The sequence below is a fragment of the Enhydra lutris genome, unplaced genomic scaffold, assembly GCF_002288905.1.
Source record: "Enhydra lutris kenyoni isolate GAN:26980312 unplaced genomic scaffold, ASM228890v2 scaffoldscaffold66, whole genome shotgun sequence".
NCBI classification, from domain to species: domain Eukaryota; kingdom Metazoa; phylum Chordata; class Mammalia; order Carnivora; family Mustelidae; genus Enhydra; species Enhydra lutris.
The window spans coordinates 14,654,849-14,679,689 of record NW_019154150.1 but is presented as its reverse complement, the minus strand read 5'-3'; the positions used below and the strand labels follow the sequence as shown (position 1 = coordinate 14,679,689).

General features: G+C 41.4%; 1 protein-coding gene across 3 annotated transcripts in view; it reads left to right on the top strand.

Annotated features, from left to right (window-relative positions):
* The first annotated feature begins 13,988 nt into the window (after positions 1–13,988).
* LOC111159058 (unc-51 like kinase 4) overlaps positions 13,989–24,841 on the top strand; it is a 618,913-nt gene continuing 608,060 nt past the window's right edge. Inside the window, exons 1-3 of one of the 3 annotated variants that reach the window (XM_022521436.1) lie at positions 13,989–14,092; positions 18,200–18,393; positions 22,910–23,009. In XM_022521436.1, coding sequence (XP_022377144.1) covers positions 18,256–18,393; positions 22,910–23,009 — 238 coding nt within the window. In that variant the 5' untranslated portion in view covers positions 13,989–14,092; positions 18,200–18,255. Of the gene's footprint in view, positions 14,093–18,199; positions 18,394–22,909; positions 23,010–24,841 lie in introns of those variants that run through there. The other 2 variants (XM_022521437.1, XM_022521438.1) reach the window with 2 other exon arrangements.

The window sequence follows — 24,841 nt, the reverse complement described above, 5'->3', positions numbered from 1 at the left end:
TCACATAGTGCCCACCGTGACATGAGTTTCAGGCAAAATTCTGAACGATTCAGAGAAAACACTTTTAAAAAGGATTCCCTAAGTGTTCCTTGTTTCTCTAATTTCTTCTTAGTTTCTCTTCCTCTTTCTATATTTTCTAAATTTTTTGAAAGATTTAAAAAATTTTTTAAAGATTTTTCATTTATTTGAGAGAGAGAGCATGAGCTGAGGGAGAGGCCAATGGAGAGGAAGAGATGGACTCCCCGCTCAGCAGTACAGGGCTCTATCCCAAGGCCCCAGGATCACAACCTGAGCTGAAGGCAGTCATTTAACTGACTGAGCCACTCAAGTGCCGTAAAAGATTTTACTTTTAAGTAATCTCTACATCCAAGGTGGGGCTTGAACTCATGACCCTGAGATCAAGAATCACACGCTCCACCAACTGAGACATCTAGGAGTCCCCTCTCCTTCCCCTTTTTATTTTTATTTATTTTGATATGTTTTTAAAGGTTTATACTTATTTACTTGGCAGAGAGAAGAGCTAGAGATCACAAGTAGGCAGAGAGGCAGGCAGAGAGAGAGGGGGAAGCAGGCTCCCTACTGGGCAGAGAGCCTGATGTGGGGCTCAATCCCAGGACCCTGAGACCATGACCTGAGCTGAAGGCAGAGGCTTAACCCACTGAGCCACCCAGGCACCCCTTCTTCCTCTTTATAAAGAGATGATGTGGATAATATAACTCTAGAGGCCCTGAAATTCCAACAGCCATCACCAACACATTCAGCAATTTTTTTAAGAAACTATAAAAAAATTTCCGAACATGAAAATAGAATTGTATCATGGGCTCCATGTATTCATCGCCAACTTCCACAAGGATCAGGGCAGAGCCCACCTTTTTCCATCCTCACTCAATTCCCTCATCCTTTAAATTATTTTGAAGCAAATCCCAATCCCAGACAACATATAATCTCATTTATAAATATTTCAGTGTGTCTCTCTAAAAGGCGAGACGTCCTTTTCTGACAAGTTACCTAAAAAGTACCGAGTTTTGGTATTATGCTACGTGAAATAAGTTACGGAAAGACAACTGCCATATGATTTCACTTGCAAGTGGAATCTAAAAAACAAAACAAAACAAACAAACAAGGCAGAAACAGACCCATAAGTACGGAGAACAAACTGGTGGTTGCCAGAGGGGAGGAGGGTGGAGGGATGGGTCAGGTGGGAGATACAGGCTTCCAGTTCTAGAATGAGTAAGTCACAGAAATAAAAGGCACAGCATAGGGAATCTAGTCAATGGTATCTTAATAGAGCTGTACCGTGACAGATGGGAGTTGCACGTGTGGTGAGCAGAGCACGAGGTATAGGCTGTGCAACCACTATGTTGTACACCTGAAACTAATGGAACGTGTGTGTGTCAACTATACTTCAATTTAAAAGGTACACGTTATGAAAAAATGTTCATCATCACTAGCCATCAGGGAGATTCAAATTAAAACCACATTGAGATACCACCTTACACCAGTTAGAATGGCCAAAATTAGCAAGACAGGAAACAACATGTGTTGGAGAGGATGTGGAGAAAGGGGAACCCTCTTCCACTGTTGGTGGGAATGCAAGTTGGTGCAGCCACTTTGGAGAACAGTGTAGAGATTCCTCAAGAAATTAAAAATAGAGCTTCCCTATGACCCTGCCATTGTACTACTGGGTATTTACCCCAAAGATACAGATGTAGTGAAAAGAAGGGCCATCTGTACCCCAATGTTTATAGCAGCAATGGCCACGGTAGCCAAACTGTGGAAAGAACCAAGATGCCCTTCAACGGACGAATGGATAAGGAAGATGTGGTCCATATACACTATGGAGTATTATGCCTCCATCAGAAAGGATGAATACCCAAATTTTGTAGCAACATGGACGGGACTGGAAGAGATCATGCTGAGTGAAATAAGTCAAGCAGAGAGAGTCAATTATCATATGGTTTCACTTATTTGTGGAGCATAACAAATATCATGGAGGACAAGGGGAGATAGAGAGGAGAAGGGAGTTGAGGGAAATTGGAAGGGGAGGTGAACCATGAGAGACTATGGACTCTGGGAAACAATCTGAGGGTTTTGAAGGGGCAGGGGGTGAGAGGTTGGGGGAACCAGGTGGTGGGTATTGGAGAGGGCATGGATTGCATGGAGCACTGGGTGCGGTGCAAAAACAATGAATACTGTTACACTGAAAAGAAATAAAAATTTTTTTTAAAAAAGGTACATGTTATTGGGTGTCTGGGTGGCTCAGTCAGTTAAGCATCTATCTTCAGCTCAGGTCTTGATCTCAGGGTGATGGGATCGAGTCCCCCATTGGGCTCTCTGCTCTGCGGGGAGTCTGCTTCTCCCTCTCCCTCTGTTGTTCCCCCCACTCATGCTCGTACTCGTACTATCTTGTGCTCAAATAAATAAATAAAATCTTTTTAAAAAATGTACAAATTATTCATGAAGCTGAGTTCACAAAACATATCTTGACTTAGCTTTTTGAGGGACTCCAGGTCTTTTGTAAATTTTTCAATGTCTTCTTTGGTTATTGTTTTATTAAACTTTTCTATGTTTGAGGCCATGTTGTAAGTCTGAATTTTGGTAAAAATACAACAATTTCATCAAATTTCCTAATTTATTTTCATGAAATTGCATCTAATGAGAGAAAAAGATAGAATATATTAAGTTAATGCTGGAGGAGCAAATTGATGATGCAGGAGAGAGAGGATGGATCAGGGGAACAAGTGTGTATGGGCGAGGGGAGTGGCGCCTCCCATCCACTGTGTAAGGGGGGAGAGAGGGCTCATGGATTCAGATAGGTGTAAGTGGCTTGATTCAGTATTTCCACTGAGAGTGAGGGTAGTGATGAGAACATCAGAAGCTGCAGGAGAGAGGAACTGCTCAAAAAGGGAAAAGTGAATCGTCTAAGAAAATGTAGGATTTCCTGGAGGTCTGAAGGACCATTTTAGATGTGTGGGTTATAAATTTAAATAGAGCTCGATCCGTGTGATTGCGTGTTTTTCCCTGACCACAATCCTCTGTTTCATGTTGGCATAAAGGGAAGAAGAAAGTTGGATTTCACCCACGTTAGTTTTTTCCTATTGGGTTTAATGAAGAAAGAGAGGTAGGTTCGGGGTAGTTTAGGGTAGACACAGGAGAGGAATTTTAGTGATTGGGAAAGTAAAAAGAAGCTGAGAGCGGTGGAGGATGACAAAACCATTTGGGGTGTGGGAGAAAAATGCCTGAGGGGTTGGTAGGAGCAGCTCTGTGTTCAGGGGGTTTGGCTGATGATGGGCTGGAGGTTTAGAGGGCAGAGCAGAAGGGCCTGGAAGGGGCACAGTGGAGGAGTGTGCGGGAGAGTGTTGCAGTAAGTGCATCAGGCTAAGATTATAAGAGAGGAATGATGTTCAAGGAAGCTTTCACTTCTTGTGACCATTACACACTGCCCATGAATCTTGTTTGCTCTTTATTTCTGGGCTTTTCTCTATTTAGAAAAGTGGATTCACTTTTTCAAAGTTCCCCCACTGGAAGGATTTTCCTTCCTTTAGTTTTCAAAAGCCATCTTTCTTTGTCTTTCATACCTGTAATGCTAAGGCAGCCCACTTCCGGTGGGTTCCAAGAAACCTTGCAGAGAACAATATAAGCCAGCCTTGAATTTTTCTTCAACCGTCAACTGGTCAAAAGGAACTCCCCAAGAGGAAAAAGCTGTGGGTTAAAAAGGGGTTTCTAGGGTCTCCTGGCTGGCTTAGTGGTAGAGGACTCTTGATCTTAGGGTCATGAGTTAGAGCCCTATGTTGGGTGTTGAGATTGCTTTAAAAATTAAAGCATTTTTTTGGGGTGCCTGGGTGGCTCAGTGGGTTAAGCCTCTGCCTTCAGCTCAGGTCATGATCTCAGGAGCCTGGGATCAAGCCCCGCATGGGGCTCTCTGCTCAGCAGGGAGCCTGCTTCCCCTTCTCTCTCTGCCTGCCTCTCTGCCTACTTGTGATCTCTCTCTCTGTCAAATAAATGAATAAAATCTTTAAAAAAAAATTAAAGCGTTTTTTTAAAAACGGGAGGGTTTCTATGCATCAATCGTTGTCATGCTGGGAGTTTAACCGACCTGCTCAGGCAGCTCACTGATGCCTTCAGGACCTACAATTAGCAAGGTGGTACTAACACTGGACACACCCATCTTAGTGGTTTGGTAGATCCTAAAACTCAGTTCATGATAAGCGTCTCATATCCCAAGGTTACTTACTATCTTAATGGTATCTACCAGGGGCCTCAAAGAACTGTTTCTCAAAGCTGGTTACCTGATGGAGAGAGGGTGCTCTGTTTCAAATTCATGGGCACCAGCCCTGGGCTAGTGTGGTCACAGCTGACTACAGGATCCATGTGGATCTGACACCAACACTTGGAACGGCATCGCATCCATTGGAGTACATGGACTAAATCCCAGAGCTCTTTGCTCATTGGCCTGGACAGGCTGGAGAGGCTCTTTGGTTCCTGGTTCCACTCAAATTTGAGATCCTTTTCATATAATTTAGCAAACTCAGAGTAACACATCTGAATATCTTGCTTCAGAAATCCAAAGAGGTCCAGCAAACAGTGTGCATCTTTTTTAGTGGTAGAGATACAAGGTGTGGTAATTTCCTCTTGGCTTTGAAGTAGGGACCACTGGCTTATCGGAAAATTCGACCAAATAAAAGGTATCTGAATTTTCTTAGAGTTTCTTAAGATTCATATCCTACTCTCACAGGGTAAATATGTATTACCAGGGAATCTAGCGGACCTGTTATTTCCATCTTTCCTGATTCTATCAGCATTATGGCTTTAATATAATGAAACTGTGTGATACCCTGTAGGATGATGAGAGGGTCAATGTCGCTATGAGCTGAACTGTGGCACAGAGCCAGAGTGCATATAACCCTGAGGCAAAATTTGAAAGTCCACTACTCACCTTATCAGGTGAAAAAAAACAACAACCCTGATTTCCCCCCAACCCATGTCCAGAGATAAAGAAAAATGCATTTGCCAGGGCACCTGGGGAGCTCCATTGGTTAAGCAACTGCCTTCCGCTCAGGTCATGATCCTGGAGTCCTGGGATGGAGCTCTGTATCTGTCTCCCTGCTCAGCAGGGAGTCTGCTTCTCCCTCTGACTTCTCCCCTCTCATGCTCTCTCTCTCTCTCAAATAAATAAATAGATAAAAATCTTTTAAAAATGCACTTGCCAAATAACAAGTTACACACACCAGATGCTAAGAAGGTTGATTTACTCCAGTAAGGAGACCACATCTGGAAAAGCACGTGCAATTTTAAGACACCAACTGACGAAGCCTGTGGTAATCCATTGTCGTTTTGCAACGTCTTTTGTTTAAAGTCAGTCTGGGTTTGTTATTTCAAAGCCAGTGCCAAGTAGTCCCCCTGACAGTCCAGAAATTTCCCTTTCCCTGGTGCACTGTTACTTTGATCAATGGTTTCAAGTCTTTTTGGAAAATACCAGGAGGAAGACACACAGTAAGTTTCTGTGTTTGGTGGAAGTATTTTCTTCTCATGGGCATTTGGGCCTCCTCCTCATTCAAAGACTCCTGGTCTGTCTTTGGTGTGGCACTTGGGTGAGGGGCCATGATTTTCCATCATGGTATTTCAAATTACACCTCTGTTTTTTAGACCTAAACTTTTTTGTGTGGGGAGGGAGGGTCATACAGATCAAATAGTATTTAGTACACAGTTATCTATGTTAGTAGTACAGATTACACCATTAAGTAGCCCCACTTCAATATCCCTGAGGTGAGCACATTCTGTTTAGTCTCACCATCCCTGCTGGCTATCATGGTAACCATGCCCATCTTGACTCTTTGCAGTCAAGAGCTGTATGATCAGACCATCCTGGGGTCCCGCCATTCCCATTGAAACAAACATTGCCCACTCTACAATCTACAGAGAAAAGCCACTCACGTGCTTTTAAAACATGTTTAGGGGTGCCTGGGTGGCTCGGTCATTAAGCGTCTGGCTTTGGCTCGGGTCATGATGGGATCGAACCAGTGTCAGGCTTCCTGCTCAGTGGGAAGCCTGCTTCTCCCTCTCCCACTCCCCCTGCTTGTATTCTCTCTCTCAGTCTCTCTCTCTCTTTATCAAATAAATAAATAAAAATCTTAAAAAATGTTTATATTTCTCTCCCAATATATTTCTCAAGGATTTAGTGAAGGAAGGGTCTTCTGGGTTCTATTGGGACACATACAAAGGGATGATTAGGTCCCCTCTTAAAGTCTTTGGAGTCCTTTCTCTTTATCGATGGCTCTCAAAGTATGGTGCAGGGACCCCCGGGGGTCTCTGAGCTCCTTTTAGGGTATGTACAAGCTCAGACCTATTTTCATAGTAAAACATGGGGCCACCTGCCTTTTCCACTCTCATTCTCTCATGAGTAGACTGCGAAGTTTTCCAGAGGCTCCATGACATGACATCTCAGCATACTGAATGCAGAGGCATGAGTGAGAATCCAGCTCTCTCCATTTAAGCTAGACCCTAAAGAGATTTACAGAGCAATGCTATCTTCCTCACTAAATTTTTTCTTTGGAAAATAGTTATGTTTATCAAAATACGTTATTATGAAAATGTAAGGGATTTATTCTTTAGTTCAATACTATTACATGAATACTTTTAAATTTCTGAGTTTGAATTGTTGACATGATAAATATCAATAGCTAGGCACACAAAATCTGGGGTCTTCAATATTTTTTTTTAAAGATTTTATTTATTTATTTGACAGAAAGAGGGAGATCACAAGTAGGCAGAGAGGCAGGCAGAGAGAGGGGGAAGTAGGCTCCCTGTTGAGCAGAGACCCCCGATGCAGGGCTCAATCCCAGGACCCTGAGATCATGACCCGAGCTGAAGGCAGAGGCTTTAACCCACTGAGCCACCCAGGTGCCCCTTCAATAATTTTTTTAAAAGATTTATTTATTTATTTGAGAGCGAGAGACTATAAGCAGGGGGAGGGGCAGAGGGAGAGAGGGAGAGGGGGAGAGAGAGAGAGAGAGAGAGAGAGAGAGAAAGAGAGAATCCCCCAAGCAGACTCCCCGTTGAGTACAGAGTCCCTCCGAGGAGAGCCCCAAGGATCCTGAGATCACAACCCAAGCTGATGTCAAGGGTCAGACACTCAACTGACTGAGCCACCCAGGTGCCCCAGGGTCTTGAATAATTTTTGAGAGTGGAAAGACATCCCAACGCCAAAAAGTTTGAGAACTTTTGATTTATATTTTATAACTTGGGGCTTTTGGCATTAAAACACACTAGGTCATCGGTGAGAACAGTTTCAATCAACTAAGAAAATAGGTTATAAATTTGACTGATATAATTTGCAATCCACAGTTTTTTTCCAATTTAAGTCATGTAGCTTTGAAATAAGAGATTCTTTAATCATAGTCATACAGGTTCCTGAGGTTTTATTCTATGCTTCAAATCAAGAATTTAGGAACTTAACACTGTCCAGCCCCATTAGTAGAAGGTATCTCAAGCCACAGGTCTTAAACAATTTGTGGTGTGTGTGTGTGTGTGTGTGTGTGAATCCTGCAGCAATGGCTTTTTACTCTCAAGCCTTTTTTCAATTGAGTATCCATCCCAGGTGACTACAGATAATAATTTCAATCCTCATTTTCTCTCTTTCTTCTACAGGTTGCCAAATTCCCACCCTTAAAATGAGCTAGATCTCATCATGTTGGTCCCCAGGCAGACCTGATATCCACCCCACATTTACTCTGAAATTTTAGGGTTTTTCTTTAGTCTGCATCTACTCTTGGGATCATTTCCCATATTAGTCAGGGCTCTTAACTGGAAGCAACAGAAATGGACTCTGATTGAATAAAATAGGAATATATTGATAAGATACAGGGAAGTTCACAGAAATATTGGGAAGACTGGGGAACTGGGCTTTAAAAAAAACAAGAAAGAATAAAGAGAACCATAGGACTAGGACATGGGATCAGAGCTGTAACTGTGGTTAAGGTTAGGGTTAGGATCAGGGCTCAGATTGGAGAAAGGGCTGGGGCTTAGGTTAACCTAGTGATAGAATTATGTTTGGGATATGGCTAAAGTCAGGGTTACAATTGGGGCTAGGATCAGATTTAGGGCTAATGTAAGTCTAGGGTTGAAAGAGTAGATTTAGAGTTATGGCTTGGTCTAGGCTTTTATGGCTTTTGCTAACCTTAGGACACAGAGACCCATAGGACTAGAGGTGGGGTTACCTCTAGTATTCTAGTTAGATTTATGGTTAAGGTAAGTGTAAGTCTCACTTGGTGAATGTAGTTCGTGTTTCTGAGATCTCACCAAGGTATTCTCTACCTGGCTGGTATACTCATCCTCCAATTACTTCATTCTGTTGATATTTACTCTATGTAAGAGTAACCATCACAACCTTGGAAATTAGGCTGCTCAACCTGGTGGAAGTAGACTTACACAATATTTGACTGCTACCAGCATTTGAAAACGGCACCTCAGCTTCAAGGTGGAACCAATTCTGGGTTGCAATTTATGGTTTGGGGCTACCAGTGGGTTCAGGCCAAAGCTTGTCTCCAGGTAACCACATTCCTGCTTAGCTGCTCCTATGTCCTGTCCTATTTTCCTCACTCTCCCTTTTCTAGGAACGCTTCCCAATAAATCACATGCACAAGAATCCCCTTCTCAGTTTCGATTTCTAGGCAACGCTACCCAAGACAGTGAGCAATAACTCAATTATAAGAAGGAGAGTCATGTTTTGCACTGCCAAAAATGGACAGTCATCCACAATGGCTATTTTAAGAGAAAAAGCAAGATGCATAACCCCCATTGACAATGTATTCTTGTCCAGGGACACCATTTCTCTCTCCAGTTCCAATAGACTCTGTGAGACAGAAAGCTATCTTTTTGTTCACTGCTTTAGACTCAGGAGTGAATGTCTTGCCTGATACACAGGAGGCTCTAAGTATATATTTGTTGAATGAATACGTGGTTAATAATATGATTCCTCTGATCCTGTTCCCAGACAGCTGTGAACTCCAGAGAGTCACCATGCCAGAATTTTTCTCTTATAATTTGATGTTCTGTAGCCACAGTTCAGCTATTAGCGTAGCTCAGGGCTTCAACTCTAAATGGCTCCCCATCACACATGTGCCCTGCCTTTTCTTAACCATACCCCTCCCTATGTTCTCACTGTTACCCTGCCCCTTTGTTCTCTGCAGGTAATTTGTCTTTCTTCCATGTTATAAAATTTTAAAACCCAAATTATTCAGAATCCTCTTCAACTACTCCACAAATAGAGATCTCAACCGATCAAAATAAACAAGCTAGAAACAGAGCTTCATGTGTATATTTAAAAAAACTGGTCTACCATGAAGAAAGCATCACAAGTGCCTGAGGAAAGGGAGAATGTTAGTGCTGGGATAACTGGTTAATTATTCTGAGGCGAAATAAAGTTAGAAACTACTTCCCCTATGTTCCCCAAGACAAATTCCAGATGGACTAAATAATCCAATGTAAAAGTTGAAACAATAAACGCAGAAAATATGTGAATGGCTAATCTCCACATGGGAAATGCCTTTCTAAGCTTACAAATAATTTTCTACAAATCACAAACGAAATGTTAAACCTGTGACACTACCCTATCACATGTGAATTTATGCTCAGGCTGAAAATCAGAGCTGCTCGCAGAGATGGATGGATAAGAACTTTTCTTTCAGGGGTGCCTGGGTGGCTCAGTGGGTTAAGCCGCTGCCTTCGGCTCAGGTCATGATCTCAGGGTCCTGGGATCGAGTCCCGCGTCGGGCTCTCTGCTCAGCGGGAAGCCTGCTTCCCTCTCTCTCTCTCTCTGCCTGCCTCTCTGTCTACTTGTGATCTCTCTCTGTCAAATAAATAAATAAAATATTAAAAAAAAAAGAACTTTTCTTTCAGTGTTACCAGGAAAGAGGAAAGGGAACCAGCCCTTCCCCTTTCAGAGACTCTTAGAGAGGCTGGCTTAATAATTTGGCTTGAGATTTGTTCAGAGAAAACTCAGAGTTCAAATAATCTATAGACTCTTTGGATACCTAAAGGTAGCAATCAGGAGCAGTCAACATCTGTTTGGGGAAACTCTGTAACAACCTTCCTGCTGATGAAAGATTAGATCAGCTCTGTCCCGAGGAGATAAGGAATGGGTAAGGAGCTCAGGTGCTCCATCAGATAGGATGATGGGACTGAGACAATATTCCCCTGAGGACAAAGAACGAGTGATGTCAGTCCTGAACTGAGTAGAAGAGGAGAGAAGGGAAAATGAGGCTATGGGGTAAGTCTAAGAGAGGAGGGTGGTACGAAGCTGGGAGGCTTGCAGAATGGCAACAAACCACACTCCATTTTGTCTATTTGTGGATAAATGTATATATGTGTGTATATATAAGACATATCCATATGTTATATATCATTTAAAAACATATATTCATTTACATTATGTGATGCAGAGGTAGAATAAGTAGTCCTGTTATGTGGTTTCAAATTTGAACTGTACAAATTGTGTCTCTTCTAGCTGGTCCTGCACCCACCCAGGTTCCCTTCAATAGTCAGCAGTCACTGGCTTCTTGTCCTTCCTTCAGGAGGTGTTGGAACTATTCTCCACATATATGAACAAATATCTGCATGTACTTTTGCTCCCTCTTTTTTTTTTTTTTGTTTATAAATGGGAGTATATTAGGCTCAGTGTTATGCATCTTGCTTTTTCCCCTATTTGGAGATATTTATATATCAATACACGAAGAGCAAATTCATGTCTAATTTAATCATTATCTTGCTGATAGACATTTGAATTGTTATCAGTTTTTTAAAAATTATAGACGAGGCTGCATTGAATACTCTTTGCATACATTATTTTTCAAATATAAGTATACGTGTGTGTATATATACACACATATATATGATTTAGATCAGTTTTTAGAAGGGCCGCTGGACCCTTGGGGATGTGCATCTGTTATTTCAATAAAATTGCCAAATTGCTCTCCCACCAGCAGTGTGCAAGTGCCTGCTTTCTAACACCCTTTTCATGACTATGTCTAACACTCACTCTTAAGTCCTTTCTGTGATGTAATCTCTGTTCTTACCACACCATTGGTAAAATGTCTTGCAAAGTAACATGGGATTTGTGGAAGGAAGAAGAAAAAGCACCATCAGATAAATGAGGGGGATCGGGGTCAGAGGTGACTAGGATGTCCTGGAGATAAGACGGGGAGAAGGAAGCAATCATCAAGGTATTTGTTGCAATAAGTGTCCAAAAAATGTAATTTCTCTGGAAATCTAGTCTAACCTGGAGTTTCCACAGCATGTGTAACAGATGTTAGAGTGATTAATTCTTGTTATTAAAGGGAAAAGACATCTCAGGAGGCCAGAAATTTTAAAGACTATGGGTTAGTGTTATAGGGTTGAAAATCTCCCATTGAAGAGGAAGGTGGCGCCTGGCTCTTTCAGTATTTACACTTGTAAGCCGGTGCTAGAGGAATGATCATGCTTTCTCCCAAGCCTTCAAAGTACTCCCAAGTAATGGGGTACTTTGGTCTTGAGGTTCTCAGACTTGAGCTTGTGTCTCCCAGATAGTCCATCCCTTGAGCTGGTAATCTGAGCACGGAGCACACCACAAGGAGAGCTGGAGACCACAGGGGACAACAGTCAGCTTCTGTGTCTAGTTCTCTGGAGGAAATTACAACCCAAAAGAGAACCATGAAAACCATCTTCTGCCCTCTGAGTTTATATCCTGGTTGGATTTTCCCCCCTTCTGTTTCATTCATTTCTGTTTTTTAAAAAAGCTTCATTGGGGCACCTGGGTGGCTCAGTGGGTTAAGCCTCTGCCTTCGGCTCAGGTCATGGTCTCAGGATCCTGGGATTGAGCCCCACATCGGGTTCTCTGCTCAGCGGGGAGCCTGCTTCCCCCTCTCTCTTTGCCTGCCTCTCTGCCTACTTGTGATCTCTCTCTCTGTCAAATAAATAAAATCCTAAAAAAAAGAATTTATTTATCTATCTATTTGAGAGAGAGAGAGAGAGAGTGAAAGAGAGCATGAGAGAAGAGAAGCAGACTCCCCCTGGAGCTGGGAGCCCGATGCCGGACTCGATCCTGGTACTCTGGGATCATGACCTGAGCGAAGGCAGTTGTTTAACCAACTCGAGCCACCCAGGCAGGCGCCCCTTTATTTCTTTTTTTTAATCTTTAATAGTGTTTTCCTTCTATTTATTTCCACTGGGATAATTTTGTTGTTATTTTTTAAGCTCACTGTCCTTGAACTAAACCCAGAAACAAGTAATTGCCAAATCCACAATCATAATGAATAACTTCAAAACACCTTTCTCAGTAAGTGGCAGAGCAATCAGGATAAAGCAGCTTAAAAAGGTTTGAAAGATTAGAACATGTCAGTTAATAACCTTGAAAATATGCATATGAAATTCTAAACACAACAAATAAGAAACAGATCTTCTTTCCAAACTCCTGTGGAACATTTAAAAAATATTAGTAATTTATTAGACCACAAAGGAAATTTCAGTAGCTTCCCCAAACCAATTATACGCAGGCCAACAAGAAGAGCAAAATTTATCTAGTAACAAAGCAAACAAAGGCCCAACTCTTAAATCTCTTGCATTAAAGAAAAACAAAAGAGAATGCAAACTACAGATGCTATATATTTCACATCTATAATGATATTAATAACTTAGAAATTTTAGCCTGGTTTCTGCCTTGTTTTTGTTTCATTGGTTTGCTTATTTTAATCTCTTTCATATTAGGGTCTTTCCTCATGTATCTTGATATTTGCGGCTACATATACACATGCAAGACTAAGGCATTAAAAGGCTCACTCAGTGTCTATCGCACATCTTGGGGGTTATTGATTAGCGAACTTGGTTTGGAAGAAATAAGGCCTTAACATAGCTCTTTTATTGGGAGGCCTTCTCTTCTGCCAGGTATTTGGCAAATCTCTTTCCCCAACTTTGCCAATTTTTTTCACCAAAGATTAGAACACTAGCTGCTGCCATCATTGTGGGTAGAAAAAGCCTCAGGGTTCAGAAGGCATTCTTCATTCTCCACTGCTTTCAGCCTTTAGCTCATGTCATTTAGAAAGTACTTCCAAGTTCTATCTTGAAAGCAGAAGCCGTTCAGAAAGAGTCCTGAGAGAGTACGAAGGGTTGTAAGTCAAAGAATAGCTGCGATTCACCTGAGATCAAAGAGATGAACAGCTCCTCCACATACAGTTTTGCAAAGCGTGGCTCCTGAACAGCAACATCCACATCATCTGGTAAAACTTGATAGAACTGCAACATTTTGGACCTCATCCAGAGGCACAGAATCAGGTGTTCTGTGTGTGGGGCCCAGAAACGTGTTTCAACAAGCGTTCCAGGTGATTCTGATGCCAAAGTTTGAGAACCACTGGCCTAACTTGACGGAGGGAAGAGGGGGGCTTGTGTTCACGTGTCTCGTAGCTGGAATTTGAGGACGTGGAATTTTAAAAGCCATATGCAATCAACTCGAGATGGAGGATATGGTCTGTTTTCTCAGGTGCAAGAAGAAAGGTTTTCTCTTTAGTCTTCTCTTTTCTTCTAAGGGTGAGGGACCCGAGACATCCGCTTCTTTCTGAGCCATTTGTTACCCAGACTGCGTCGCCTCGTCCCTGAGCTCCGGCAAGTGTCAGAATGGAAGAAGATAGAGAAGGACAGTGTGGGGCAAGAAGAAATAACAAGGTCCCAGGCTTTCATAGCCTCCAAAAGCGAATCTATAGCCCAAGCAGTTCTCCCAGCCGCCCCAAATCCCAACCACCGCACGCAGTTAGGTTGGACAGACGCTTCGCCACGGCCCCCCCCACTTCCGGGCCCTAGCCAATAGGAACTCAAATTGCTCAGCCAGTCAGCGCCCTGCGCTGCTTCCGGCGTTCTGCGTGCTGCCCTGGAGACGGGATGGGCGAATCCAAACGCAAAGGGGTGTTAGATACGCACTACCTAAAACTGCGCCTGCGCGTTCCACTTTGCTCCATTGCTTCACCCCGGGCCTTGGCCAGTGGACCTGCCTTGAAGGATTAGAACTCCAGACTCGCGCCTTGGCTGGCGCCTTCCACTGCGTCGGCGGCTTTTCCCCCGGAGCGTTCTGGTGAGAGGCGGTGGCAGTTTTAGGGTTTACAAATTTGGGTTTGTGTCTTGCTGAGGGTGCGGGGTACACTACAGGCCTGGAGGGGCGCCATTCACCTACCCTTTCTCCGTGAACCCTGTGTCTCCGGCGTCTTCTTTCTTCCGACTCTGCTTTGTTACCGAGTTAAACTAAAAACCTGAAACAGTTTTCTCGAGGCTTTGGTTCCGGGCACATGGGACACCTTCTTGAGGACTATGGTGCAAGGGGGATTCGGGGCTGTAGGGTTCGGAAGATGAGCTTTATGGACGTCCCAGATTCGGAGTTTTTCCCCTTAAAACCTTGGCGGCGCTTCCCGAATTCTAAGCCGGCTGTGCTTCCAGATGTCTGTGGACGTGGAGAGAAAGAGAGTGAAAACCTCCAGTTCGCTGGCAGTGAGCTTCTTGGAGTGAGGGTTGTTTACATAGTAATTGAGCACCGGCGCTTTCGAGATCAGGCTAAGCTTAAAGCCTGTAGTTAATTGAGCCTGTCAAGGAGGCGCACCTGTTGAATGCTTGGGCACAGCGCCTGCCACCTTTTACGCCCTCCAAAAAGGTTGTTTTAGTCTGTAGTTAGCGAAGTTGAGCGTGCATCCGGGGGGGGGGGGTGGTGAGTGAAACCGCAGGTAGCTGGGCTTTGCTTCCACAGTTTCTGATTCAATAGGTTTGGGCTGGGGCAGTTGCTGTTAGTTGAGGAGTTAATGATCTGAAGGTAGAGTTAAGGGAGGGTTCCGGTCTTCATCTGCGTGCCTCTAGCACCTGGTTAGTTTCAGAGATTGTTGCCTGTAAGCCCAGCCACTGAATCTTAAATGCCTCATTTGGTCCTATGTGTGATTTGTTCTGATTTCTGGCTTCTCTGATAATACCTTGGTGAGCTTGTAGGTTGAGAGTCTTAAAAGACACGCCACACCTTTAGAAAAGTTGGGAAGACTAAATGGTGGTGTCTGGAAATGCACACTCGGTGAGAACACAATAAACAAACACTAGGAAGTGATAACAAACTCAGGAGAATGATTGCCTTTGGAAAGGATGAGGAGTTGTGATTGCCATAGGCTCAGGAAGGGACTTCTGGAGTAGCAGGCAAAGTGATGTTCTTTACCTGGGTGGTGATCACAAGGATGTCCCTCTTATAATCATTAAACTATACATTTATTTTGTGGAGTTTTCTGTATTTGTGTTTTATTTTACAATTTAAGAGGTTACATATTTTTAAAAACTCTTATTAGGAAGTCTAAGGTGAGAATGGCCTTGGAGTGAGCCAAAAAGACTCTAAAAGCCTGGAATTTCAAACTTGAAACTAAACTTAGAAAATCATTTGATCCAATTCGTATTTTACTCTAAGGAAACTGAACCTCAGAGAGGGGAAGTGTTTCCATAGTAAACCTCTCTTACCTAAACCAGACTTTGTAATTGGTGCATTTCATTAATTTCAGGCTGCGTGGTCTGCCCAGATGTCACTACTCAGTAAAAGATTGAAGAAAATAATTTGGCCTGAATCAAGTTCAAAACTTGAAGATTTCATTTTAAGGTTTCCTTAAAACCTTATTTTCAAAGAATCAATTCTTTGTCTTACATAAAAACTTATTTCAACACCTTATCCTGCTGTATTCTAATGTAGCTGATTTGTGAACATTTAACTAAATGTTAAAGGTCTGGTTGTTTTTTTCTGGCTAAATGGCTTTTCCATCTTAACATACTGTCATTTTAATCTTACTTTGGTTATATTACATACTTTGTAATGTTGACCTGTTGCCACAAAATTACTTTTGTCTGGGCTGAATTTTGGTGGGTCATGAGTCAGCATTGGTTTTCAATGAATGTCTTTTAGGAAGAGAGGAGCACAGAACTTAGTAAAAGTGCTTATTAAAATAAACAGATACTACCTGTGCCACTTTTGGATTGTCATTTGATTTAAATTTGGATTTCTTCCACATCTTTTCTACTTAAAATTTAAAGAATGTTGCTCTCAATAGTATGAGTTTTTCTGATATGACATAGAGACCAGATTTGTAATCCAAATAACTTAATGTAATTACTAGCCTGTACATTTTATGGATTTTTTTCCCATTTTCAGTAAATTTTAATTTCTTTGGAAAATGGAATCATAAAATTCGTTATTCCTAAATTGTTAGATTACTGGTTCCCTATGCCAGGATAGGACAGACTGCTGCCTATTGGCCAAATCTGGCTCTCAGGTATGTAGGCCCTACCTGTTGTGGTATGGCCTACAGCAGAGAATACATTCTGGAGATCTGCTATACAGCATAGTGATGATACTAAACAATAAGGTATTATGTACTTCAAAGTCACTACAAGAATAGATCTTACATTTTCCTACCACAAAAAGGTGAGAATGGCCTTGATAATTATGTCACATGTAGAGATATTGACTACTGCTATGGTAGTGATCATATTCTATATATAAATGTATCAAATCACATTGTACCACCTTAAACTTAAAGTACATGCCAATTTTATCAACACAAAATTGAGATATGTAGATACTATACAGTTAACCCCTTTTAAAATGTACAATTCAGTGATTAAAAAAAAAAAAGATTTTATTCACTTATTTGTTAGAGAAAGCACAAGCAGGCAGAGGGAGAGAGGGAAGCAGGCACCCCGCAGAACAGGGAACCTGATGCGGGGCTTGATCCCAGCACTCTGGGATCATGATTTGAGCTGAAGGCAAAGGCCCAACCATCTGAGCCACCTTGGTGCCCCCAGTGATTTTTTTTTTTTTAAAGATTGTATTTATTGGGGGAGAGAACGAGAGTGTGGGGATGGGAGGGCAGAGGGAGAGGGAGAAGCAGACTCCACACTGAGTAGGCAGCACTAGGGGCTCAATCCCAGGACCCCAAGATCATGACCTGCACCCAAGGCAGATACTTAACCTACTGAGCCACCTAGGCACCCTGATTCAGGGATTTTTAGTGTATTCACAAAGTTGTACAACCATCAGTACTAATTCCAGAACATTTTCATCTGCCCAAAAAGAAATGCCATACTCATTAACTTCTCTTTTACATTCTTTTTCAAAGAGTTTTGCTATAGGTTCTGATTTACTGGATACAATGTAGAAACAACTGCTTTTAAAGAATTTCTTACAGCTTACTGGATAATTTCTGGAAAATTTTCTGTAGTCTAGCATATGAAGTCCTTCCAAAGAGATACCAATTTAAAATCGGTTTTGTGAATCAAGTAAATACTTCGATTATATTGTAAAAGTATTGTTCAAGTTGCTGAATCCACTGATGTGCTTTAATTCTAAATAAAATCTGATAAGACTATATCAATTCCTGTTCAGTCATGCAAATTAGGACAAATTGGCCAAGAAAATGAACTCTCTTAACTGCTTATACCCTAGATGATGAAGTAGTTGGTTAAAAAAATTTTTTTTTGTTTTTGTTTAAATTTAAAACAGAAGTTGGTGAACTTTAAAGGGCTAGATAGGAGGTATTTAAAATGTGTGTAGGCCATTATTCTGTCACAGCTCTGCAATTGTATCCTAAAAGGAGCCTTAGACAATATACAAATGAATGGGTGTGGCTCGGTTCCAGTTAAAACTTTATTTACAAATGCAGGCAGCAAGCTGAATGTGGAAGAGGACCCTTTAGTTTAGTAACAGTTGACTTCAAATAATATTTGGGTTGACTCTTAGAATCTTTGTGGATTAGATGTAATATATCATTACATATAAAGCATTTTAACATACATTGTCTAATTTGTATCTCACAATTTGAGGTTTAGGTGGGTCATATATTGGCACATTCTATACAGATATTGACACAATGTGCCTGTCTTTGTAATAAGAGCCCAAGAAAAGTATCAAGATACATTGACTGGCACCTCCTTCATCCCTCTTTTTGTCATTTTCATCACTTTTGTTGAGATCTTGTTGAAGGAATTTGTGAATTTTTTTGTTTTCCCCTTAGCTTATTTTTTTCTTCACCCTACAAAGAGACATTAGTATCTAACATTTGTAGGTGAATTTTCTGAGTTTATAGAATTATTAGGTTTACATATTAAGTATCCTAGGCTAATTAAACATGTAACCAGCTTGCATTTATAAAGGTTTTTGTTTACCTTTTAGGAACTAGAGATGCCATTAGGCTGTTATTTTATCCAATGTGAGAAGTCAGCCCAGAGATGGAAAACTTCATTCTGTATGAGGAGATTGGCCGAGGAAGCAACACTGTTGTTTATAAAGGGCGTCGGAAGGGAACAATCAATTTTGTAGCTATTCTTTGTACTGATAAGAACAAAAGGCCTGAAATAACCAATTGGGTAAGTAAGTCAAGTATGTTTCCTTCCCCCTGGGAAAATACAGAGCTATTATCAAGGAGAGGTGGTAGCATCTAACCAAGCCATTGAACTCACTATAGCATATACCATATTTTCAATCTGGAATGGGTGACCTTCTATCCGTTTAGTGCCACCAATCCTGAATAATGACTAGTATACATACCTAGGTAATTACCAACTTTGTTATTTTTTTGCGAAGAGTCAGGGAAAATACACTCTATATTAGATTACTTACTTATAAATTTAGTATGTGATTTATGAAGCTTGCCAAAGGAAGGACAGTGGGTAATAGTGAGTTGGGTTTAAAATTTAAAGCCCAGAGTCCTGGACAAAATTTAGGGTTTTTTTTCCCCCTCATTGTGGTAAAATACATGTATCAAAAATGTACCATTTTGACCATTTTTAAGTGTATAGCTAGTGATATTCAGTACATTCATTATGCTGTATAACCAACACCATCCCTAGAACTCATTTTTTTTTAAGTTAAAAATTTTTTTTTTTTTTTTTTTTTTTTTTAAATAGTAGGCTCCATGCCCAGGGTGGAGCTCAGTGTGGGGCTTGAACTCATGACCCTGAGATCAAGACCTGAGCTGAGATCAAGAGTTGGATGCTTAACCAACTGAGCCATCCAGGGGCCCCTAAAAAGTTAAGTTCTTAAGAGCAGTTTTAGAGTCACAGCAAAAAGTGTAGTGATTTTCCACTTACTCCCTGTTGTCCTGCATGCATAGTCTCCATTGTCAGCATCCCTACCGAAGTGGCACATATATTACAATGTACCATTGGTACATTGTATGAATCCACATTGGTACAGCATAATCATCCAAACTCCATAGTTGACATTAGGGTGCACTCTTGGTGGTGTACCTTCCATAGTGGTGGACAAATGTAATATGTATCATTACAGTATCGTACAGACGACTTTCACTGCCCTAAAAATCCACTGTGCTCCAACTAGTCATCCCTCCACCTTCTCCCCAACCTTGGGCAACCACTGACCTTTTTATTAGGTCCATAGTTCTGCCTTTTCCAGAATGTAATATAGTTGGAATTGTATAGTACGTAGCCTTTTCAGATTGACATCTTTAACTTAGCAATGTTTTCTGTGTCTGTCTGTGGCTGACAGCTCATGTCTTTTGAGAAACAACATCACATAGATGTACCAGTTTGTTCATCTATCAAAGGGCATCTTGATTGTTTGCAATTGTGAATAAAGCTGCTATAAACATCTGTGTACCGGTTTTTGTGTGGACATAAGGTTTCAACTCTTTTGGGTAAATACCCAGAGTGTGATTGTTGGATGGTCCAGAACTCTCGTCACCTAGCAAAACTGAAACTCTATACACATTAAACAGTAATTCCTCATTTCTCCTTCTCCAGTCCCAGGCAATCACCATTCTACTTTGTCTCTGAATGGTACCTTATGTAAGTAGAATCCTACCTCCTTTGTCTTTTATGACTTATTTCACTTAGCATGGTGTTCTCAAGGTTCATCCATGTTGAAGCATGTGTCAGAAATTTTCATAAGACTGCAATATTCTACTGTGTATATATAGACCACATTTTGCTTATCCATTTACCTGTCTATGGACACTTGTGTTCTTCTACCTTTCGGCTATCGTGAATAATGCTGCTGTGAAAATAGGTGTTCATATATGTCTTCAGGACATATTCTGCTTTCAGTCCTTTAGATATATACTCAGAAAATGGAATTCTATGTTTAACTTTTTTTTTCTTTTTTTTTAAGCAAGTAACACACTGTTTTCCACAGAGGCTATAGCATTTTACACTCCCAACAGTGTACAAGGAATTCCATTTCTCCACATCTTTGGTGGCAACACTTTTTACTCTTTGTTTTTGTTTTGAAGGTAGTTCTTCTAAGGGGTGTAAGAAGGTGTTGGTTTCTCTAAGGAGTGTGGATAGTTGAGGGAAAACAGGTGTATAGGACACGTTATAGGTGTTAGTTTGTAGATTTGGTGCTGGGAACACAAGGAATTTCTCTTCTAATAAGGTTTTCTCTGAACTGAGAAGCTAAGTCCTCAATTGAGGGGGTGGTGGAAGGTGATGTTCTAGGCAAGAGGAAAGCAGAAATGTGAATCCTCATTTGGAGGACAGACTGGCTGGGGCCACTTGAAATTGGAGATCCTAAACTGAAGCCGTATCAGTCAGTGTGGCTTGTGTCTGCCTCAGTTGCTTGTGTCTGTGCAGAGTGTGGAGGTCTAAACTGAACCAGAATTGGAGTACTAGAGTGAGTGAGCTGGAGAGTCAGCAGGTAGTGGTCACAAGCTAGGATGTGTGCAAGATTTTGGAGATGTTACAGCTCTTGGTCAAAACCTAACAATGCAGGCCAATAGAAATACAATGGGGGCTACAGATCTAACTTTAAAGTTCATAGGAGCCACATGGAAAGGACATTTAATTAATCCAGCAAGAAGAATGAATTATTTCAACAGATGGGTGGTTTGCGAGATTGAAAGTGCTGAGGTGAACCAGTATCAGGAAGAGTAGGTACTTACTCTTACATATACTGAGTGATAGGGAGTGTGGGAGGCTGGGCTGTGGCCTGATTTCTGTTGGAATTTCCACACCTCCTTTACTTGTCATTAGGACCTCCCCCTTCCAGTGCCTGAATCAATGGGGATCCATTTAAACATGCTCATGCTGTGTCTTCCCCATTTTCTTCTGGCCCTGTATTAGTTTATAATAGGGTGCTCCTCAAATTCTCTTGGTCACTCTGATTTTTGTTTTTTTTCCTCTGTCTTCTAAATTATGTGGATTCATTTCCCTTTCTTTGTGTTAGAATACGAGCCCACCCGCTGTTCCTAAAGTGTACCACTTATCCATTTTTAAAACCGGGAGCTCTGTATTTCTGTGGATCAATGGGCCTGTTAGCCTGTGTTGAGTGTGAGTGACAATAGAGTGTGTGTGTGTGTGTGTGTGTGTGTGTGTGTAAGGAAATCAGAGGACAAGGATCCAAAGCACTTGGATCACGAATTTGGAGTCTGGATGGTTTGTTAATAGAGCACATATTTTTATGGTTTTAGTTTCCATACTTCTAGGGATTTTGAAGGGAGAAAACAAAAATCCCTGGGGCAAGTTGGTATTTTTTTAACTGACAGGTTCTTGCATCTTTGAGTTTTCAGTTCACTCTTGTTTTTGGTGCACAGGAATTCTCATGATATAATGAAAATGTACATTTTAAGGTCAGTGAGCTCACTGTAATGATTCTTTTTTTTTTATTTTTATTTTTTAAAGATTTTATTTATTTATTTGACAGAGAGAGATCACAAGTAGACAGAGAGGCAGGCAGAGAGAGAGAGAGAGAGGGAAGCAGGCTCCCCGCCGAGCAGAGAGCCCGATGCGGGACTCGATCCCAGGACCCCGAGATCATGACCTGAGCCGAAGGCAGCGGCTCAACCCACTGAGCCACCCAGGCGCCCCTGTAATGATTCTTTTAATAACCTGAGTGAATTTACACTGGGATTCACTAAGGATATATATTTTTTAAAGATTTTATTTATTTATTTGACAGAGATCACAAGTAGGCAGAGAGGCAGGCAGAGAAAGAGGAGGAAGCAGGCTCCCTGCTGAGCAGAGAGCCTGATACGGGGCTGGATCCCAGGACTCTGGGATCATGACCTGAGCGAAAGGTGGAGGCTTAACCCACTGAGCCACCCAGGCGTCCCCACTAAGGATATTTTTAAGAATAAAATTGTAGAATCCTTTAAGGATTCTTTTAAATATTTTAAAAGTAATGTATCATTATTATAGAAAACTTGGACAAATCTAGAAGAATGGGTAGAAGAGGTGGGGAAAAGAAAGGGCTGCATTGTGCTGTCACCTGAAGTAGTCCGTTTTGTTTTGGTTGGTTGGTTCTAGTGTTGTTTACTATGAGTTTAAAAAAATTTTTTGAATCCTGATAATGCATAATTTTGTTTCTTGCCTTTTTCACTTAAATTATTATGCTGTCATTTTTTTACGATATAAAATTAAACATTTTGAAGTTGGGCTAATAATTTTTCACTTGCTATATAATTTAACTATTGTGTTATTGAGCCTTGAGGTTATTGTTACTTAGTAAAGGTGTTTTTCTTCCTTGAAAATTATTTCTTTACTAATTATAAAATAGTGTGTACTTAATGTAGAAAATAGAAAAAAGTAGAAGAAATTACCAGCAGTTCTACTTATAACAGCTATTTTGACGTATTATTTTCGGTCCTTTTCCTATGAACATTTCTTTTGCAATGTTGTGTTTACGTAAATACACAAACTGTATTGCATAAGTTTTTTTTTTTTAAGACTATACATTAAATTAGCATTTTCCCACATCACCAGCCTTCAGAGCCATCATTTTAATGTTTGTCTGATTCCACCAAATTCTGCTATTTTGTTACCCACTTCCCAATTGTGTATTTAGGTGTTTCTTAACAGGTGTGAGGATTAATATGAGAAAATTAAGCATTTTCTTTTTTTTGTGTTTCTGAATGCTGTATTTTTATAGGTCCGTCTCACCCATGAAATTAAACACAAAAACATTGTAACTTTTCATGAATGGTATGAAACCAGCAATCATCTCTGGCTAGTGGTGGAACTCTGCACAGGTAAGTGTGTGTAGGAAGTGCTACAAATATTTCCACCTCAGGTAATTTTGAAAAAACATGTAGGTTTTGTTATTTTCCTTTTCTTTGCAAACAGAAGCACTTGATACTATTGATTGTGTTCACTTGCACGTATGTTTGGTTACTAGGGGCGAATAAAGAGCAAAGATGTCTGCTGAGAGGGAGACCGTAAAATTCAATTTGGGCTTAACTTTATTTTGGTATAAAATATTACTAAATCGCCTATATAAAAGTTTAGAAATATTTTTTAGTGATGAACTTATCAAGCAAGTTTTCTTATTCAATAAAAACCAAGTGTTTTAGTTCAAGTAGCTATTAGTTAGCTCATTAGTTTATAAAGTGATCATCTTTTTGTTTGTGAAGAGAATATTTGCTGTTTATAAAAACTTAAGGAATGTGAATAAGTAAAAGATGAACCAACAAATACTACCACCTAACAAGGATTAGAGATAACTTGTTATAGCTCTTGCTTTATACAACTTTCTGTGACTGTATGTAGGGAGAAAACTGACTGACTATATTGATTTTCTCTGGGCTTTTAGTTTCAGTGTCTTCAGGGAAAAAGTACCACTGTTAGCATACTTCTGTTTATACATTGATAATAAAGGATCACTAAATATTAAGATAGAATTTCTAGTTTTATGGGTCTTACCCATTATATTGGCAATTCAAATTTATAAAACTGAATCATGAAAGAGGTTATTTGGAATAATTCTTACGTTTTATTTTTTCCAAAATAATAGGAAAGGACTATGGTTTAATTGCTTGCACAGTTGAAAACACTGTTGAGGTGATCAGGGGACTTTCCCTGTGTTCCTTCTTGCTTCAGCTGTTATTTCTGCTCCCGGACCATCTTCATAGCTTTACTACTTTATGCCTGTGTATGGAGTGGTTCCTCACCCACTGAAACAAAAATCAGCTTCAAAAAATCTACCTTCCTAGTGTTCTGACTGAACTTTCAGATAACATCTAAGGCTTTTTTTTTCCCCCAAGAGTGTGTGCAGGCCCAGGCGGTGGGGGTGGGGCAGAGGGAGAAAGGGAGAGAATCTTAAGACGACTCCATGCCCAACACAGAGCCTGACCAGGCTTAATCTCATGACCCTGGGATCATGACCTGATCTGAAATCAAGAGTCCAATGCCATCAGGTGTCCCAGGACTTTTTTTCTCCCCCCTACCCCCTTCCCCCCTCCTCCTCCCCCCCTCCTCCCCAAGACTTTTCTCCGTCCGCCCCCTCCTCCTCCCCCCCTCCTCCCCAAGACTTTCCTCCGTCCGCCCCCTCCTCCGTCCGCCCCCTCCTCCGTCCGCCCCCTCCCTCCTCTTTTCTTTTTTCTTCTCTCCGCTCTTCTTTTCGCTCCTCTCCTCTCGGCCCCTCTTCTTTTCGCTCCTCTCCTCTCGGCCCCTCTTCTCTTCGCTCCTCTCCTCTCGGCCCCTCTTCTTTTCGCTCCTCTCCTCTCGGCCCCTCTTCTTTTCGCCCCTCTCCTCTCGGCCCCTCTCCTCTCGGCCCCTCTCCTCTCGGCCCCTCTCCTCTCGGCCCCTCTCCTCTCGGCCCCTCTCCTCTCGGCTCCTCTCCTCTCGGCTCCTCTTCTTTTCGCTCCTCTCCTCGTCTCTTTTTTCTTCTCTCCTCTCCTCTCCTCTCCTCGTCTCTTTTTTTCTTCTCTCCTCTCCTCGTCTCTTCTTTTTTCTTTCCTCCTCTCCTCTCCTCGTCTCTTCTTTTTTCTTTCCTCCTCTCCTCTCCTCGTCTCTTCTTTTTTCTTTCCTCCTCTCCTCTCCTCGTCTCTTCTTTTTTCTTTCCTCCTCTCCTCGTCTCTTCTTT